Source organism: Tachysurus fulvidraco, chromosome 23 (genome assembly GCF_022655615.1).
Source record: "Tachysurus fulvidraco isolate hzauxx_2018 chromosome 23, HZAU_PFXX_2.0, whole genome shotgun sequence".
Lineage (NCBI taxonomy): Eukaryota > Metazoa > Chordata > Actinopteri > Siluriformes > Bagridae > Tachysurus > Tachysurus fulvidraco.
In genome coordinates this window covers 10941799-10954382 of record NC_062540.1, presented here as the reverse complement: position 1 = coordinate 10954382, position 12584 = coordinate 10941799, and the positions used below count along the sequence as shown (strand labels likewise).

Here is a 12584-nt window from a genome sequence, read left to right as displayed (position 1 = left end):
TTGTTGTGGTCTCCTTCTCACCGTTGGTCTGGGCAGCAGGGGTAGTGAGAGAGACCGGGTGCTGCATGCTGCTCGCCAGGCCAGTGAAAGCACGGTAGCTGTAACCAAGGCCTCCGTTGATATAAAGCTGGTCCTGGGAGTAAGCAGAAGCTGCCAGAGTATACGCAGAGTGGGTCAGAGGCACCGGCTCACGAGAGACGGCCTTCTCCAGAGCTATTTGATCCTCCTGAGGGAAAAGAAAAATCATTCTTTAGCCACACAATCACTTTCATACACGCTTTGACTCCAACAAGGTCCACAAAAAAAAAATCTCAATAAAGCCAATTTTTTTACTCTGAACCTGTTCATCTATCATCACTCAAGTGAGTGCTCAGAGCGGTGGCTATCGCCTGTCAATGTTTTTCTTCTTCCTTTCAGTCATGGTAGGATGAAACAGTAATTATTGCTTTCTACCTTGTGTGTCAGATGCAGACAAGCTGCATCATCACAGCAACGACCAGACAGAGTTTCTCCTGTCAGTCAGAACTCTTCAATTTACTGGCAGTTTTCCTCTACGAGTCAATTAAAAAGTCTTTGTGCTTCTGACTTTTCTAAACGAACCTAAAGGCTCACAAATCCTGTACATCTACATCATGCTACACTTACCAGCTCAAGTGAGCAGGTATTTCTCTCATTTCTTTTATGAATTTTGCATAGCAGCATGCAGAGAAGAAATTGAAATGGTCCACACTGACAAACTGACATTGCAAGTAGTTATCCTGATGTCTGTAATTTCAGAGAAGTAACAACACAGTGGTGATCTCATCGTGCTGGCAGGATTTCTGGAATCAAACTCCCACAGTTGTTGCCACAGCTCCATCATCCCAACACTTTGTCCATACAACATGCCCTACTTTTGGCATTGCTTTTATTTTCGAATCGACAGAAGCATGAAGTATCTGCAAAATGCATTTCATGACTAAGACGTCAGTTACTGTGATGAAAGACAGCTGTCATTCATCGACTCACAGCTCCTATGGAGACGGATTTCACACTGCATGTTAAACAACAGCTGATGCGGCTGAACTTGGGTTGCTTTCTGAAGAAGTCCTGTCTGAATCGTACTGCTTCAAACCAGTCCTTCACTTGGGTATATTAGCATCAAGTAAACTGATCAAATGAAAGGCATGAACAGACAAGTTCATGTTCGATAGCTTCTTTTACAATATCCAACTGTATGAATCATTTATTGATTCTAGAGTCCAGCTCATGTCCAAGTTCTGAATATCCAACATATTTGTGACTTCTTTAATCGAACACAACATCAAGTGGCATCTTAATACAACTCTTTAAATAAATTAAAAAAAATCTGACATTCCTTCATGACACACACACAGTTACTGACGTGTGTTTGGTAGACGTCCATCCTCATCCTCTTGGCAGCGTTTCTTGTTTCGCTCTCACAGGCAGCAGCTAAAATGTTCTCTGCCATTGCTGAGGTCAAGTGTGGCGGCGTGGGCCGGGTCTGACAGCACAAACACACACACACACACACACATTTACATGAATAATAAGTTCAAATATGCAGCAACAAATTGCTGCTCAACAAAAAAGGAAAAGACAACGATTTTATTCCGGCCTCATCAGGGTAGTGCTAAGAGACAAAAACACGTGCCGTGGCATCCTGTGTAATGACCAAAAGGGGTCAGTGTTTGGTAGATATAAAGAGCTGCTGCTCAGAATGCTTCACTGCAGTACACAGGCAACAGGAACACCAAATGACATGATCGTTACTGTACAGTATGTGTATTACTGTATCTCTTAGCCAAGTGTCCTAAGGATGTTGTGCGTTTATGTGCATAAGTATAAAATTGTACCTCCATGCCGTTCTTCTTCATGCGACGGCAGGATTTGAGGTAGGTGCGGATACGCTTGCGTGCACGCTCCTGGAACTCTGGGAACTGGCGGCTGCAGGATTCGATAATGGCCTGTATCTTCTCTTTTGGCTGCTTGGAGATGGGCACCATGCGGTCCAGGTTCTCATCAACAAACAGACGCACAAACATCTAAACCCAGAGACAGGAGGAGATGTGTGTTCAAATTCGATGCAGATAAGTAAACTTTCAGTAAATTGTACAAAGGCTTACATGATTTACACACATTGAATGCCTTCAGCCTCTCTGGGTCCACTCCCTCTGTGTCATTAATCTTATCACTGTCGTCGTGGTCATCGTGATCGTCATCGTCGTCATCGGCACCCTGAGAGCGACTGACCGTCAGGTCCTCGGCACACATCTCCATTTTTATGGAGTCGTAGCTTCCTGAACCATATTGCGGAGACTACACACACAGAGACACACATTCAGGCAATGTTTTTTAAAAGAAAGGGTGCACCATTGTAGACTACATTTGTTTACGGGAAGAGCTTAAGGTCTGTCTATGTTCGTTTGTGTTAATGAATCACTTTTATCAGTTTTTTCCCTCCGTTATACAGTAAATCTCATCATTTGCATGAGCACTTTTTCAATGCCTCTATCTCTAAACTAAGTACTAAAAAAATTCAGGAAATATCAGCTTGCCATACAGTACATGTAGTCCTGTATGAAGAAATCCAGTGTGAATCCCTGCAAACAGAGCATGTTCTGTGGCATTCTGCCAACAGGGCCAGCGCTCAAGTTTTTTTATTTGATAGTTTTAAATTCAAATCCATCCATTTTCTAAATGTTTATGATCCTTCACAGGTACACAAAGAACATGAACTCTATGTCCCAGGGGACTTAAAGCAGAAGGTGGGAGTTGGGGAGAGGGGGGGGGGGGGTTGTTTACCAGCGGGCACATACACCTTATTCACACACTATCGTCAATTCAGAGATGCCAATAAAGCCTACAATGCAAGTCTTTGGACTCCAGGAGAAAACCAGAAAGCCTAGAGAAAGTCCACACACACACGCACACAGCAGAGGTGGGTTTTATACCCACAACCGGCAGAGAACCCCTGCTTCTCAATATACTAAACAATAACAGTGAATATATTTTTTGAGAGAGTTTGGCAATTTCTTTAGATCCTCATGAAGCACCTGAAAAGATGAACACAATATCTTTAAGACTACACCTCAAATCTGCAAAAACTGAACTGTCATTACTAGACTTTCAGTATGACCTGGACGACTGCAACCCTTCACGGATGTTACATGTGTATGTGCAGGTGTGTGTGTGTGTTTTCACACGCTTTACATGGCCAGTACAAAAATTATATTTGTATTCTGAACTTTTATTTGAAAAAATATAAGTCCAAAGCTATTTTCCTCTGTTTACTGATGTTTCCCTCTGGTCTATGAATAAGTGTCTGATGGAAGGTTCTCACAATGGTAGAAAAGCAAGCCTGTGTGTATGTATTAGCGTGGGTGTGTATAGACCTTGTTGGCATAATCCCTGATGTCTCGGTCAAGGCGCAGCTCTGAGGCCAGCGGTGGTTTGTGATATTTTCGGCGGAACTCCTCTGAGTGCTCTGGGTTGAATGTGGCTAGCATGGCTGCAGCAGTGGGCAGGGCCCGACTCATTCGCTCTCTCAGGTTCACAGGTTGCTGCTCTTCCGACGACGATGATGAAGTGGTGCTGAAGTCCAGTGGCACGGCTGTCCTATTTCCGTTCACCTGACTGTACGACCCGGTCACTGGTCCAGCCGCTGCAACGTCACTCGCAGAAACCACGCCCATAGACGGAGGAGTCATGCTGTGGATGCCGTTGCCACACCCACTTTCTGAGGACGAGTCATCTGCAAAAACAGATCCCAATCGTTTCAACCCTGTTTGACATTACGCTAATGTAGAGAGTTTTGAAAAAGCAACGATTTTCTGGTTAGGATGCACAATAAAATGTGGGATAAAAATCAATGTTTAAACTGACGTCTGTGGCAGATATGGGTTCTTATAATCTGTTCTGAAAGTACAGTAGAGAAGTGGCGATGCTGCCTGTAGAGGGCACTGTACAGCAGTGCTTCACCCCACCATTCCAGCTGAATTCAGTACATCTGTGAATGTGTGAGGATGTACAGGTGTGAGGAAGCAGCGTACGCGTGTTTGCGCAGTGGGATGCAGGGGGTATAGCTGTATGGTGTGAATGACATAATGACATCTTATACACTACTCCTGCTGTGGTTCTTCCTGCTTGGGAGGATACTGGCAAGTACAATCTAATTTCCTGACACACTAAATACCTCCACCTGAACGCTCCAGAGACCTTCGCTGTGTGCATATCCCTGAAGATGTTCAACACAGTCAGTACTGTTTTTCAGTCAGATTATGCCTCACACTATCCTGTAATCCCTCACACTTTATCACAAGTATCAACCCCTACTATAAGCTGTCACTCAGTAGAGAGTCGGGTCTTATGCCGTGTCATGAAACTGTTTGTTGACACTTTCACCTTTTGTAAACAGAAATGTAGAGGTGAGTGTAAAAGAAATGCAGTATTCATAAAAAACCCACCCGCTTACATTTACTTGATGTCCTACGAGATCCTCTGTGTGTAAATACAAAGAAAAAAAAGACATCCCTATACCCTGATTAATAGGCTTCCAATCAAGTACATGGCTAGAGTTTGCAAAATGACATATACATATCTGTCACCAGATCTCAATCCAATAGAGCACCTTTGGGATGTGGTGGAACGAGAGATTCGCATCATGGATGTGCAGCCAACAAATTTGCAGCAACCGCGTGATGCTATCAGGTCAATATGGATCAAAATCTCTGAGGAATGTTTCCAGTACCTTGTTGAATCTCTGCCACGAAGGATTAAGGCGGTTCTGAAGGCAAAATGGGGTCCAACCCAGTACTAGTAAGGTGTACCTAATAAACGATAAACAACTCTAGCTATTCCATTAGGATAAAAGAACCGCGGCGGTATAAAAGTAGGAATAGTTCATGTGTGTCAGTGTTAGCCACTGTGCTGTAAGCTTTAGGGTGCGATACGCTTAGTCTGTGATTCTTTGGAGTTTAGTCATCATTGTCATTTTTAGCTCTATGTGAATTTGTGGGTGTCACTACATGTAAATCAGCTGGGCAATGAACTGGCCTTCATCAGCATGCGCACATTACATGAGTGGGAAAAATCAAAAAAATCAAAATGAGTTAAATTCGTAGTTCACTGTGGCCTACGAAAGCATTTACACACTAGTTAAATACAACATTGATAAATAAGGCCCGTTATTTTGTTGTTGTGCATAACATTTAGATTAACTGTAACAAAAAACAAAACAAAAACAAAAAAAAAGTATAGCTGCTGATTGTTTATGGCACACAAGCCTTGCATCTCACTTGTACCACTGTGTCTGTGACAAAGCCAGCATGTGTGGAGGGGGGAACAAGAGCAGCATCGGGGGTCAATGTCACAGAGAAGGCTGTGTGGGCAGCCAAGCAGAGATAGAGAAATGGAGGATGGGTGAGGTGGAGTGCCGAGGCTCAGAGAGAGTGAACAGGGTGAGAGAGGAAAAGCAGAATGAACAGAGAAAAACAGGGATAAAGGTCAGTGTGCATGCGCGCGTGTGTGTGTGTGTGTGTGCGTGTGCGTGTGTGTGTGTGTGTGTGCATGCATATACAGTATGAGTGTAGGTGAGGTTCAAGAATTATTTAGTGAGTGAGAGAGAGAGAAAAACAAAGACAAGGAGTCACACACTGGATGTAGCACAGGCAACAAAAATGTGCTGATATCAGATGGACAAGAGAAGAACTAACAAAGTAAACAAAATCAAGAACTGCAGGAAGAGATTCTGTGGCTGAAGTGGAACAAGGTGCTGAAAAGTCTAGACAAAAGGAGAGCAGGTAGAAAACACACACACACACACACACACACACACACACACACACACACACACACACACACACACACACACACAGGGATAAGTGTGGCAAAGGCAATTGTCTGTTTATTAGACTGTAAAGAGTAGCTGTGCGTAGAAAGGAAGGCCGGCCAAATGCCTGCAAGCTCTAACCCAACCGCTTCATTTTTCTCTCTCTCGCACACAAACACACACACACACACACACACAGTCTCTGACTCACTGGCATGTCTTAAGAGAGTGTTTTAATGACAGCTGTGACAGACTGCTATCTTTTATATATATATATTTGTCGCAACATCCTCGATGCTGGAAACGTCTGCATCAGTCACTGAAGACCTGATTTGTTGAATACACCATTTCTCTCATTTTCCAGCACTTTTCCTCTATCTGTCTCTCTGTGTCAGCCTTTGGAGTGCAGGTCACCAGTTAAAACGCTGCCGCCTTGTTTTCCCTGGTCACGGTCACTTGGCGAATATTCACAGATTATTTAATAAGTGGGCATGTGAATGTAAACTCTTTAAAATGTGTCAATAATTGTAAAACACTGTACGGAGGAAGAAGTCAATTTAAAGTCTTCTAATTAATATACAAAACAACAAAAAAGCTGAGCCCTTTTTACACTGCACTTCACTTGTGTCTCACGCACAGACACACACCCTAAAATTTTAATATACTATTTAATACACATTAAAACATTCTTACCGTGTGCTAATGTGATGGAATGATTAGTCCAGGCTTGGGCACCTCATGTGCTAGCTGTCCAGGCTCTGTGCTGTGTTAATGACTCTATCCACATCAACACTAGCGCACAACAACAGACCGGCTTAACAATCGGGAATAACAGCACCATGGAAATCGTTTTATTCCTATACTGCAGTTGTTTCGTGCACTGGAGACTTGTGTGGGGGTGTGAGGATGATTGCAGTGCGAAAAGCATAAGAACGTAAACTAGAAAGGAGTTTTGTTGGGTCTTTTGTCGGGCTTCAACGTGCTGCCTGATCGTACCACCAGTTAAACCAGACTAAAAATGTATAAAAAAATAGCATGAAACAGGATCAAACACCTATTTTCCACACGCCAGTATCTGCTGGCTCTGCCTCTTCCACTAAAAAGAACAGACTCACTCCACTGACTGGATATTTTTAAATTATTATTTGATCCTTTCTGGATTTCGTGATTTAGTGACTGCAGAAATGAATGCAAAATCAAGCAAAACACTGTTACATGTATATTCGACAGAGTTCACAATTTTTCCTAAACTACTTCAGGTTTTCTGCAGATTTGGGCAAAGACATGTCATGTGAAATCACAACACACGTTCACGCAAATTCGGCCAAACACAGTGCATAGAAAATAATTACATGTACATACATATCCTCATGGCTAGGAGTTTAAAAGAAGAATCCTGTGCATGCAAATTTTCCAATACAATTAATTTCCCTCCTTAAAAAAAGAAAAGAAAACCATCACAAGCTTTAGAGGTAGAAGAGGAAGAGGAAGAAGAAGAATCCTGTAGGAACTGACTAAATACTACAGTTAGCTAGATAAAAACACCATATGCACAAATTACTGCAATCTGAGATGCTGTTAAGTAGAAAAACAGTAGTGTTTAGAGAAAATCACTAACTCTGCAAACATACCATTCCTAACAAACAGCAAAGTGGATTATGGTGATTGTGAAGACACAAATCTATAGCAGTGTGTTGTAGGTTTTGATAGATGCACTGTATATTCTGCACTGTGCCTTCAGAAGTGGCTACAAAATAGCATACAATAGACATCAATCACAAAAGAAAAACCTCCTGGAATCCTGCTTTACACAGCGAACATGAACCACACACACACACACACACACACACACACACACACACACACACACACACACGTACGTTTGTGTCCATGCACTTAACGCACCTAAATCTGTACTTAATAAAGTTAGCTAGCTTATTAGCTAGTCACATCAGATACCGTGGATTGTGTCGGCTTGCAGAGGAAAGCAGGTTTTATTTGTTGTACATTGTTTGTTTTTGTTGCAGTTGGTTATAGACTGATAACAGCGTTGCCTGTAAGTGTTTGGTTTCTTCCCCCCCAACACTTAGCCGGCTTTCAGAGCAGACTTTTATTTGTGAATTGTTCTAAGAGGTTAGTCGTACTGTAGGAAGACGCTCTTCTTGAGTACAGTTTGGAGTCTGCTGTGATTTGATTGCCATCATAAAGCATGTCTTCTGTTCATTAGCACACATACACTAAGCTACAATAATTATTAGAGTCCAGAGTTCTGGTTATAGTGGCTGTACAGTTTTGATGACAGAAATCCTTTCACACTGGTTGAAAGGCTCAGAAAAAGAAGCACTAAAGCACTGATGTGTGTGTGTGTGTGTGTGTGTGTGTGTGTGTGTGGTGTGACTTCAGCTCTCATGTGTGGGTGCGTACAGATGCTGGTGTACCGTGAAGCAGGGATTTGGTACGTATTACTCATGCAGATGACCTCCGATCTGCCCAGTCCTCTGAAGGAACTATGCCAATACTGTCAATCATCGAGCGCTGCTGCATCGGCGCACACATAGGAGGCACTTATCACACACGCACTCTCTCCTCTTCATCTCTCCTCCAGTCTTTATTCCCCTCCAGGAATGCAGCTTCTTTCTCCCCTCCTCCCTCTCCATCCCTCTACCTTCATTTGTCCACACAAAAGAGACCCACCCCATCATCCCTCCTCCACTCCTTTCTTCCGTCTTCATCCCCAAAAAAAATGAAAGCACTCCCTTCACACAGATTGCTATTGTTCTATCGGGCAGTGTGCTTACACAAAAGTAACGGGGACTGAGATCTTCATCCTCGGCAAGGTTTAATATACGTCTGTATTTTTAATATCGGACAAACAGATTGGATACCAAGGTTTCTGTTTGTATACTGAGAAAGAAATATTTCAGAGTGTGTTACATGACTATAGCTGAGTGAGAGAAAGAGAAAGAGAGATCGAAAGAGAGAGAGCGGGAATGAGAGAGAGAGATCGAAAAAGAGAACAAGATAGAGAGCTGACGGTGCAATTCGGCTGCTCTGAATGTCCCTCTGATTCATGGCGTCTGTACTGCAATGGGGCAGGACAAAAAAAAAAGGGTGTGTGTTTAAGAAGCACAAGGACACATGCTCGGCCAAAGAATCCCGCTTGCTCTCCCGTATGTTGTTTGTTTGACTCTGGTAGGATGTTGTCAGGTTGTGCGGTTGGTCCACAGGCAGTCAATCAATGCATTACCCATAATTCAATGTGTGGGGCAGACAGCTGAATACTGCATCAGCCAACAGCTGCCAGCACAACGACCATACAACACGTCCCCCACAAACACAGACACACACGCAGCTGCAACAAAATTGAAATATTGTATTTTGCAAAGCAAACAAAAGTAATCCTCCTGCTTCACATTCAGATCAGACGAGCACCTCTCTCACAGCCGCATGCTTTCAGTTAACCGTACAGTAAATCACAATACGCTTATTAAACCACTGATCCCTGCTTTCTTCTGATTAGATAAAAAGAAATAACACCGTGGTAATTTATTCCGACGGTATTTGGAATAACAACGCTTTAATTTAAGAAGGAACTCTATATCAAATGTCATGCTGTCTAAACTCATTTAATCAATATGATTTAATCTGGGACAGCAGTTGTGTATAATACTGTAAGCGGTATAAATCAATGGTTTCATTGTAGTCTGGTCAGAGTACATTGATTGAAACTAACAGTACAGATTAAAGCCGAGCATTAATTAAGGGAATTGTTTCTTTAATGTAGCTACGGGACAATAAATTAACGTCCACTTTGCCATGTGCAGAAACTAGACAGCAGTTTCTCAAAGTCTGTGTTTGTGTGTGTGTGTGTGTGTGTGTACACAGAAATCTAGTTTTTCTTTATACAATCTAGATTGACACCAGTGCAACAAAGATGTGAGACTATTGAACTAAAAATACTGTTCAAACACATGGGCCAGTGAGATCTCTGAGAATATTAAACCTTTCATTTAATACATTATTCGTTTTTATTCATTACTATTAGTCATAGTTTATGTTATAATAATTATTACTATTATTAATTATTATTACCTGAAATATAGAATTTTACTTTACTTACTCAAAATATCACAGTAATAAAAAAGTGCAGGAATAGCAAAGATAAAAAATTAATAAATAAATAATAAATAAATAAATAAATAAATAAATAAATACATAAATAAACAAATAACAATAATCCATTGTGTCTAATAAACAGTTTAGTGATGTTGAAAGAAAATCTAGTTTCTTTAAGAGTGCTTCTGGTATATTAAAACAAACAAACAAACAAACAAACAAACAAACTGTCATGATCAGCACACCTGCCTCACCTCCGCACCCACAACGGAGAGAATCGTCTCCGGAGTATTAAGCGCTCCCGGACTACACTTCCCACTACACCCCGCTCAGCCTAATCAGTGCACCAGCTGTTCTCTATCAGCTGGCGCACTTAAATAAGCAAACGAACTTGACCCCATTGCGAAGTCTTGATTTGCTACGGCTATCATTCTGAGCGTTGTCTGATTGTTCCTGTTTCTGGTTTTTGATCTGTTTCTGTATTTTGCCTCACGACTGATTTCTGCCTGCCCTGACCTTTTGCCTGTTGTTCTGACTACGTTTTTGCCTTACCTACACTGTCGTGTTTACCGGTACTGAACTCTGCCTGTTGTTTCCGAGATTATATATTAAAGCTGCAAATGGATCCTCAGTCTTACGACTCATCATTACAGAAGACTTCGCCACCAAGCGATCCAGCAGCCGTCTCTCAGCTTGCCACCCAGCTCTCCGCTCAAGCCCAGCAGCTCGCCGGACACCACCAACAACTAACGCGACTTACCTCGCTCATCGGAGAGCTCGCTGCGGCGTTACAAGGTCTGCGAGGCTCCGCTGCGGCTCCGAACCCTCCGGCACCGGCGCCCCGCCCGCCGGCCGATCCAATCGCGACCCCAGCTGTCACCAGCCCGCGGCTCGCGTTTCCGGAAAAGTTTAACGGAGATCCTGGAAAATGCGGAGGTTTCTTAATGCAATGTCAGCTATTTGTGGCGCAACAACCGTCCCTGTATCCGACCGCCGCTAGCCGCGTAGCGTTTGTGTGCACGCTCCTCACCGGGAAAGCGCTGGAGTGGGCCACGGCGGTTTGGCAAGAGGATGGCTCCGCCTTCCCCACGTTTGAACACTTCCTCTCCCAATTCCGCGCTGTCTTCGAGCACTCCGCCACGGGTGAGAGCGCAGAGGAGCGTTTGTTGGCCGTATCTCAGGGCGACCGTCCCGCCGCTGAGTACGCGCTGACATTCCGTACGCTCGCCGCCGAGACAGGTTGGGAGGAGCGACCCCTAAAGGTGATCTACCGCAAAGGGCTGCATCCGGGTCTACAAGCCGAGCTCGCCTGCCGTGATGAAGGGAGAGATTTGACGGAGTTCATTGACCTGTCCATCCGCATTGACAATTTGATGCGGACACGTCGACCTCCTACGCACACCGCCCGACACGCGCGCGAGACACTTCGCACAGCCCGACCGGCGGACCCCGAGCCCATGCAGCTCGACGCCACGCACCTCACGCCTGAGGAGAGAGCAAGACGCTTCCGCTTCCAACTCTGCCTCTACTGCGGAGAAGCCGGTCACAGACTGGCCGCCTGCCCCAACAAGCCGCCCGGCAGACGGAACACATCGGTGAGTCCTGACCCGCTCATTCCTCAATCTTCGAACTGCGCGGTAGTACAAGTTGAAATACGGGGGAAAATGATTAATCTGTCTGCTCTAATCGACTCCGGCGCCGCGGGCAATTTCATGTCAAGGGAGTTTGCGCAAGCCTATAACGTGCCAGTGATCCCATGTGCTTTTCCTTTGGCAGTGGAGGCGGTAGACGGCAGGCCCTCAGTGAGGGCCATCAAGAATACCTGCCTTTCCACATCATCCGCTCCCCGCGTCACACCCTCATCCTAGGCTTCCCCTGGCTCCAACTTCACAACCCCGTCATCTCCTGGAGAGACCTGCACATCTCAAGCTGGGGCGAAGCATGCCACCGACACCAGCCACTGCCTCCGAAAACCCCACGACCCAACACCACGCTCTCTGTATGCTCCACTTCCACCACCTCTAATCTCCCAGCGGAATACCAAGACCTTTCGGCGGCCTTCAGCAAGACTCGGGCCACCGAACTGCCACCGCACCGGCCCAGTGACTGCGCCATAGAACTTCTGCCTGGATCCACTCCACCCAGAGGGAGAATCTTCCCGCTGTCGCAACCAGAGACGGCAGCCATGAAAACCTACATCGAGGAGGAGCTCCAGAAGGGCTTCATCCGACCCTCTGTCTCCCCGGCGTCCTCCGGGTTCTTCTTCGTGAAGAAAAAAGATGGAGGCCTCCGCCCATGCATTGACTACCGGGCTCTGAACGACATGACAGTCAAGTTCCGGTATCCTCTTCCCCTCGTGCCGTCGGCTCTCGAACAGCTCCGCCAGGCCCGATACTTCACGAAATTGGACTTACGCAGCGCTTACAACCTCATCCGGATCAGAGAGGGGGATGAATGGAAGACCGCCTTTTCGACCCAATCAGGCCATTATGAATATTTAGTCATGCCGTTCGGACTTTCGAACAGTCCCGCGGTGTTCCAGTCATTCATTAATGACGTGTTCCGCGACATGCTGGACCGCTGGGTGGTCGTATACATCGATGACATCCTTATATATTCAGAGACCATGGAGGAACAC

General features: G+C 44.8%; 1 protein-coding gene and 1 long non-coding RNA gene across 3 annotated transcripts in view; one reads left to right on the top strand and one right to left on the bottom strand.

Moving 5' to 3' along the window:
* nol4lb (nucleolar protein 4-like b) overlaps window positions 1-12584 on the bottom strand; it is a 94255-nt gene that overhangs the window by 5712 nt on the left and 75959 nt on the right. For both annotated transcript variants that reach the window (XM_047807621.1, XM_047807622.1), the window contains exons 6-10: window positions 3396-3754; window positions 2140-2319; window positions 1857-2045; window positions 1385-1504; window positions 22-226 (exon numbers count right to left, since the gene is read on the bottom strand). In XM_047807621.1, the coding sequence (XP_047663577.1) occupies window positions 22-226; window positions 1385-1504; window positions 1857-2045; window positions 2140-2319; window positions 3396-3754 (1053 nt within the window). The remainder of the gene's footprint in view (window positions 1-21; window positions 227-1384; window positions 1505-1856; window positions 2046-2139; window positions 2320-3395; window positions 3755-12584) is intronic.
* The window catches only part of LOC125140105, a 76321-nt gene continuing 68756 nt past the window's right edge, over window positions 5020-12584 (top strand). The window contains exon 1 of the long non-coding RNA XR_007139340.1: window positions 5020-5801. This is a non-coding gene — a long non-coding RNA (uncharacterized LOC125140105). The remainder of the gene's footprint in view (window positions 5802-12584) is intronic.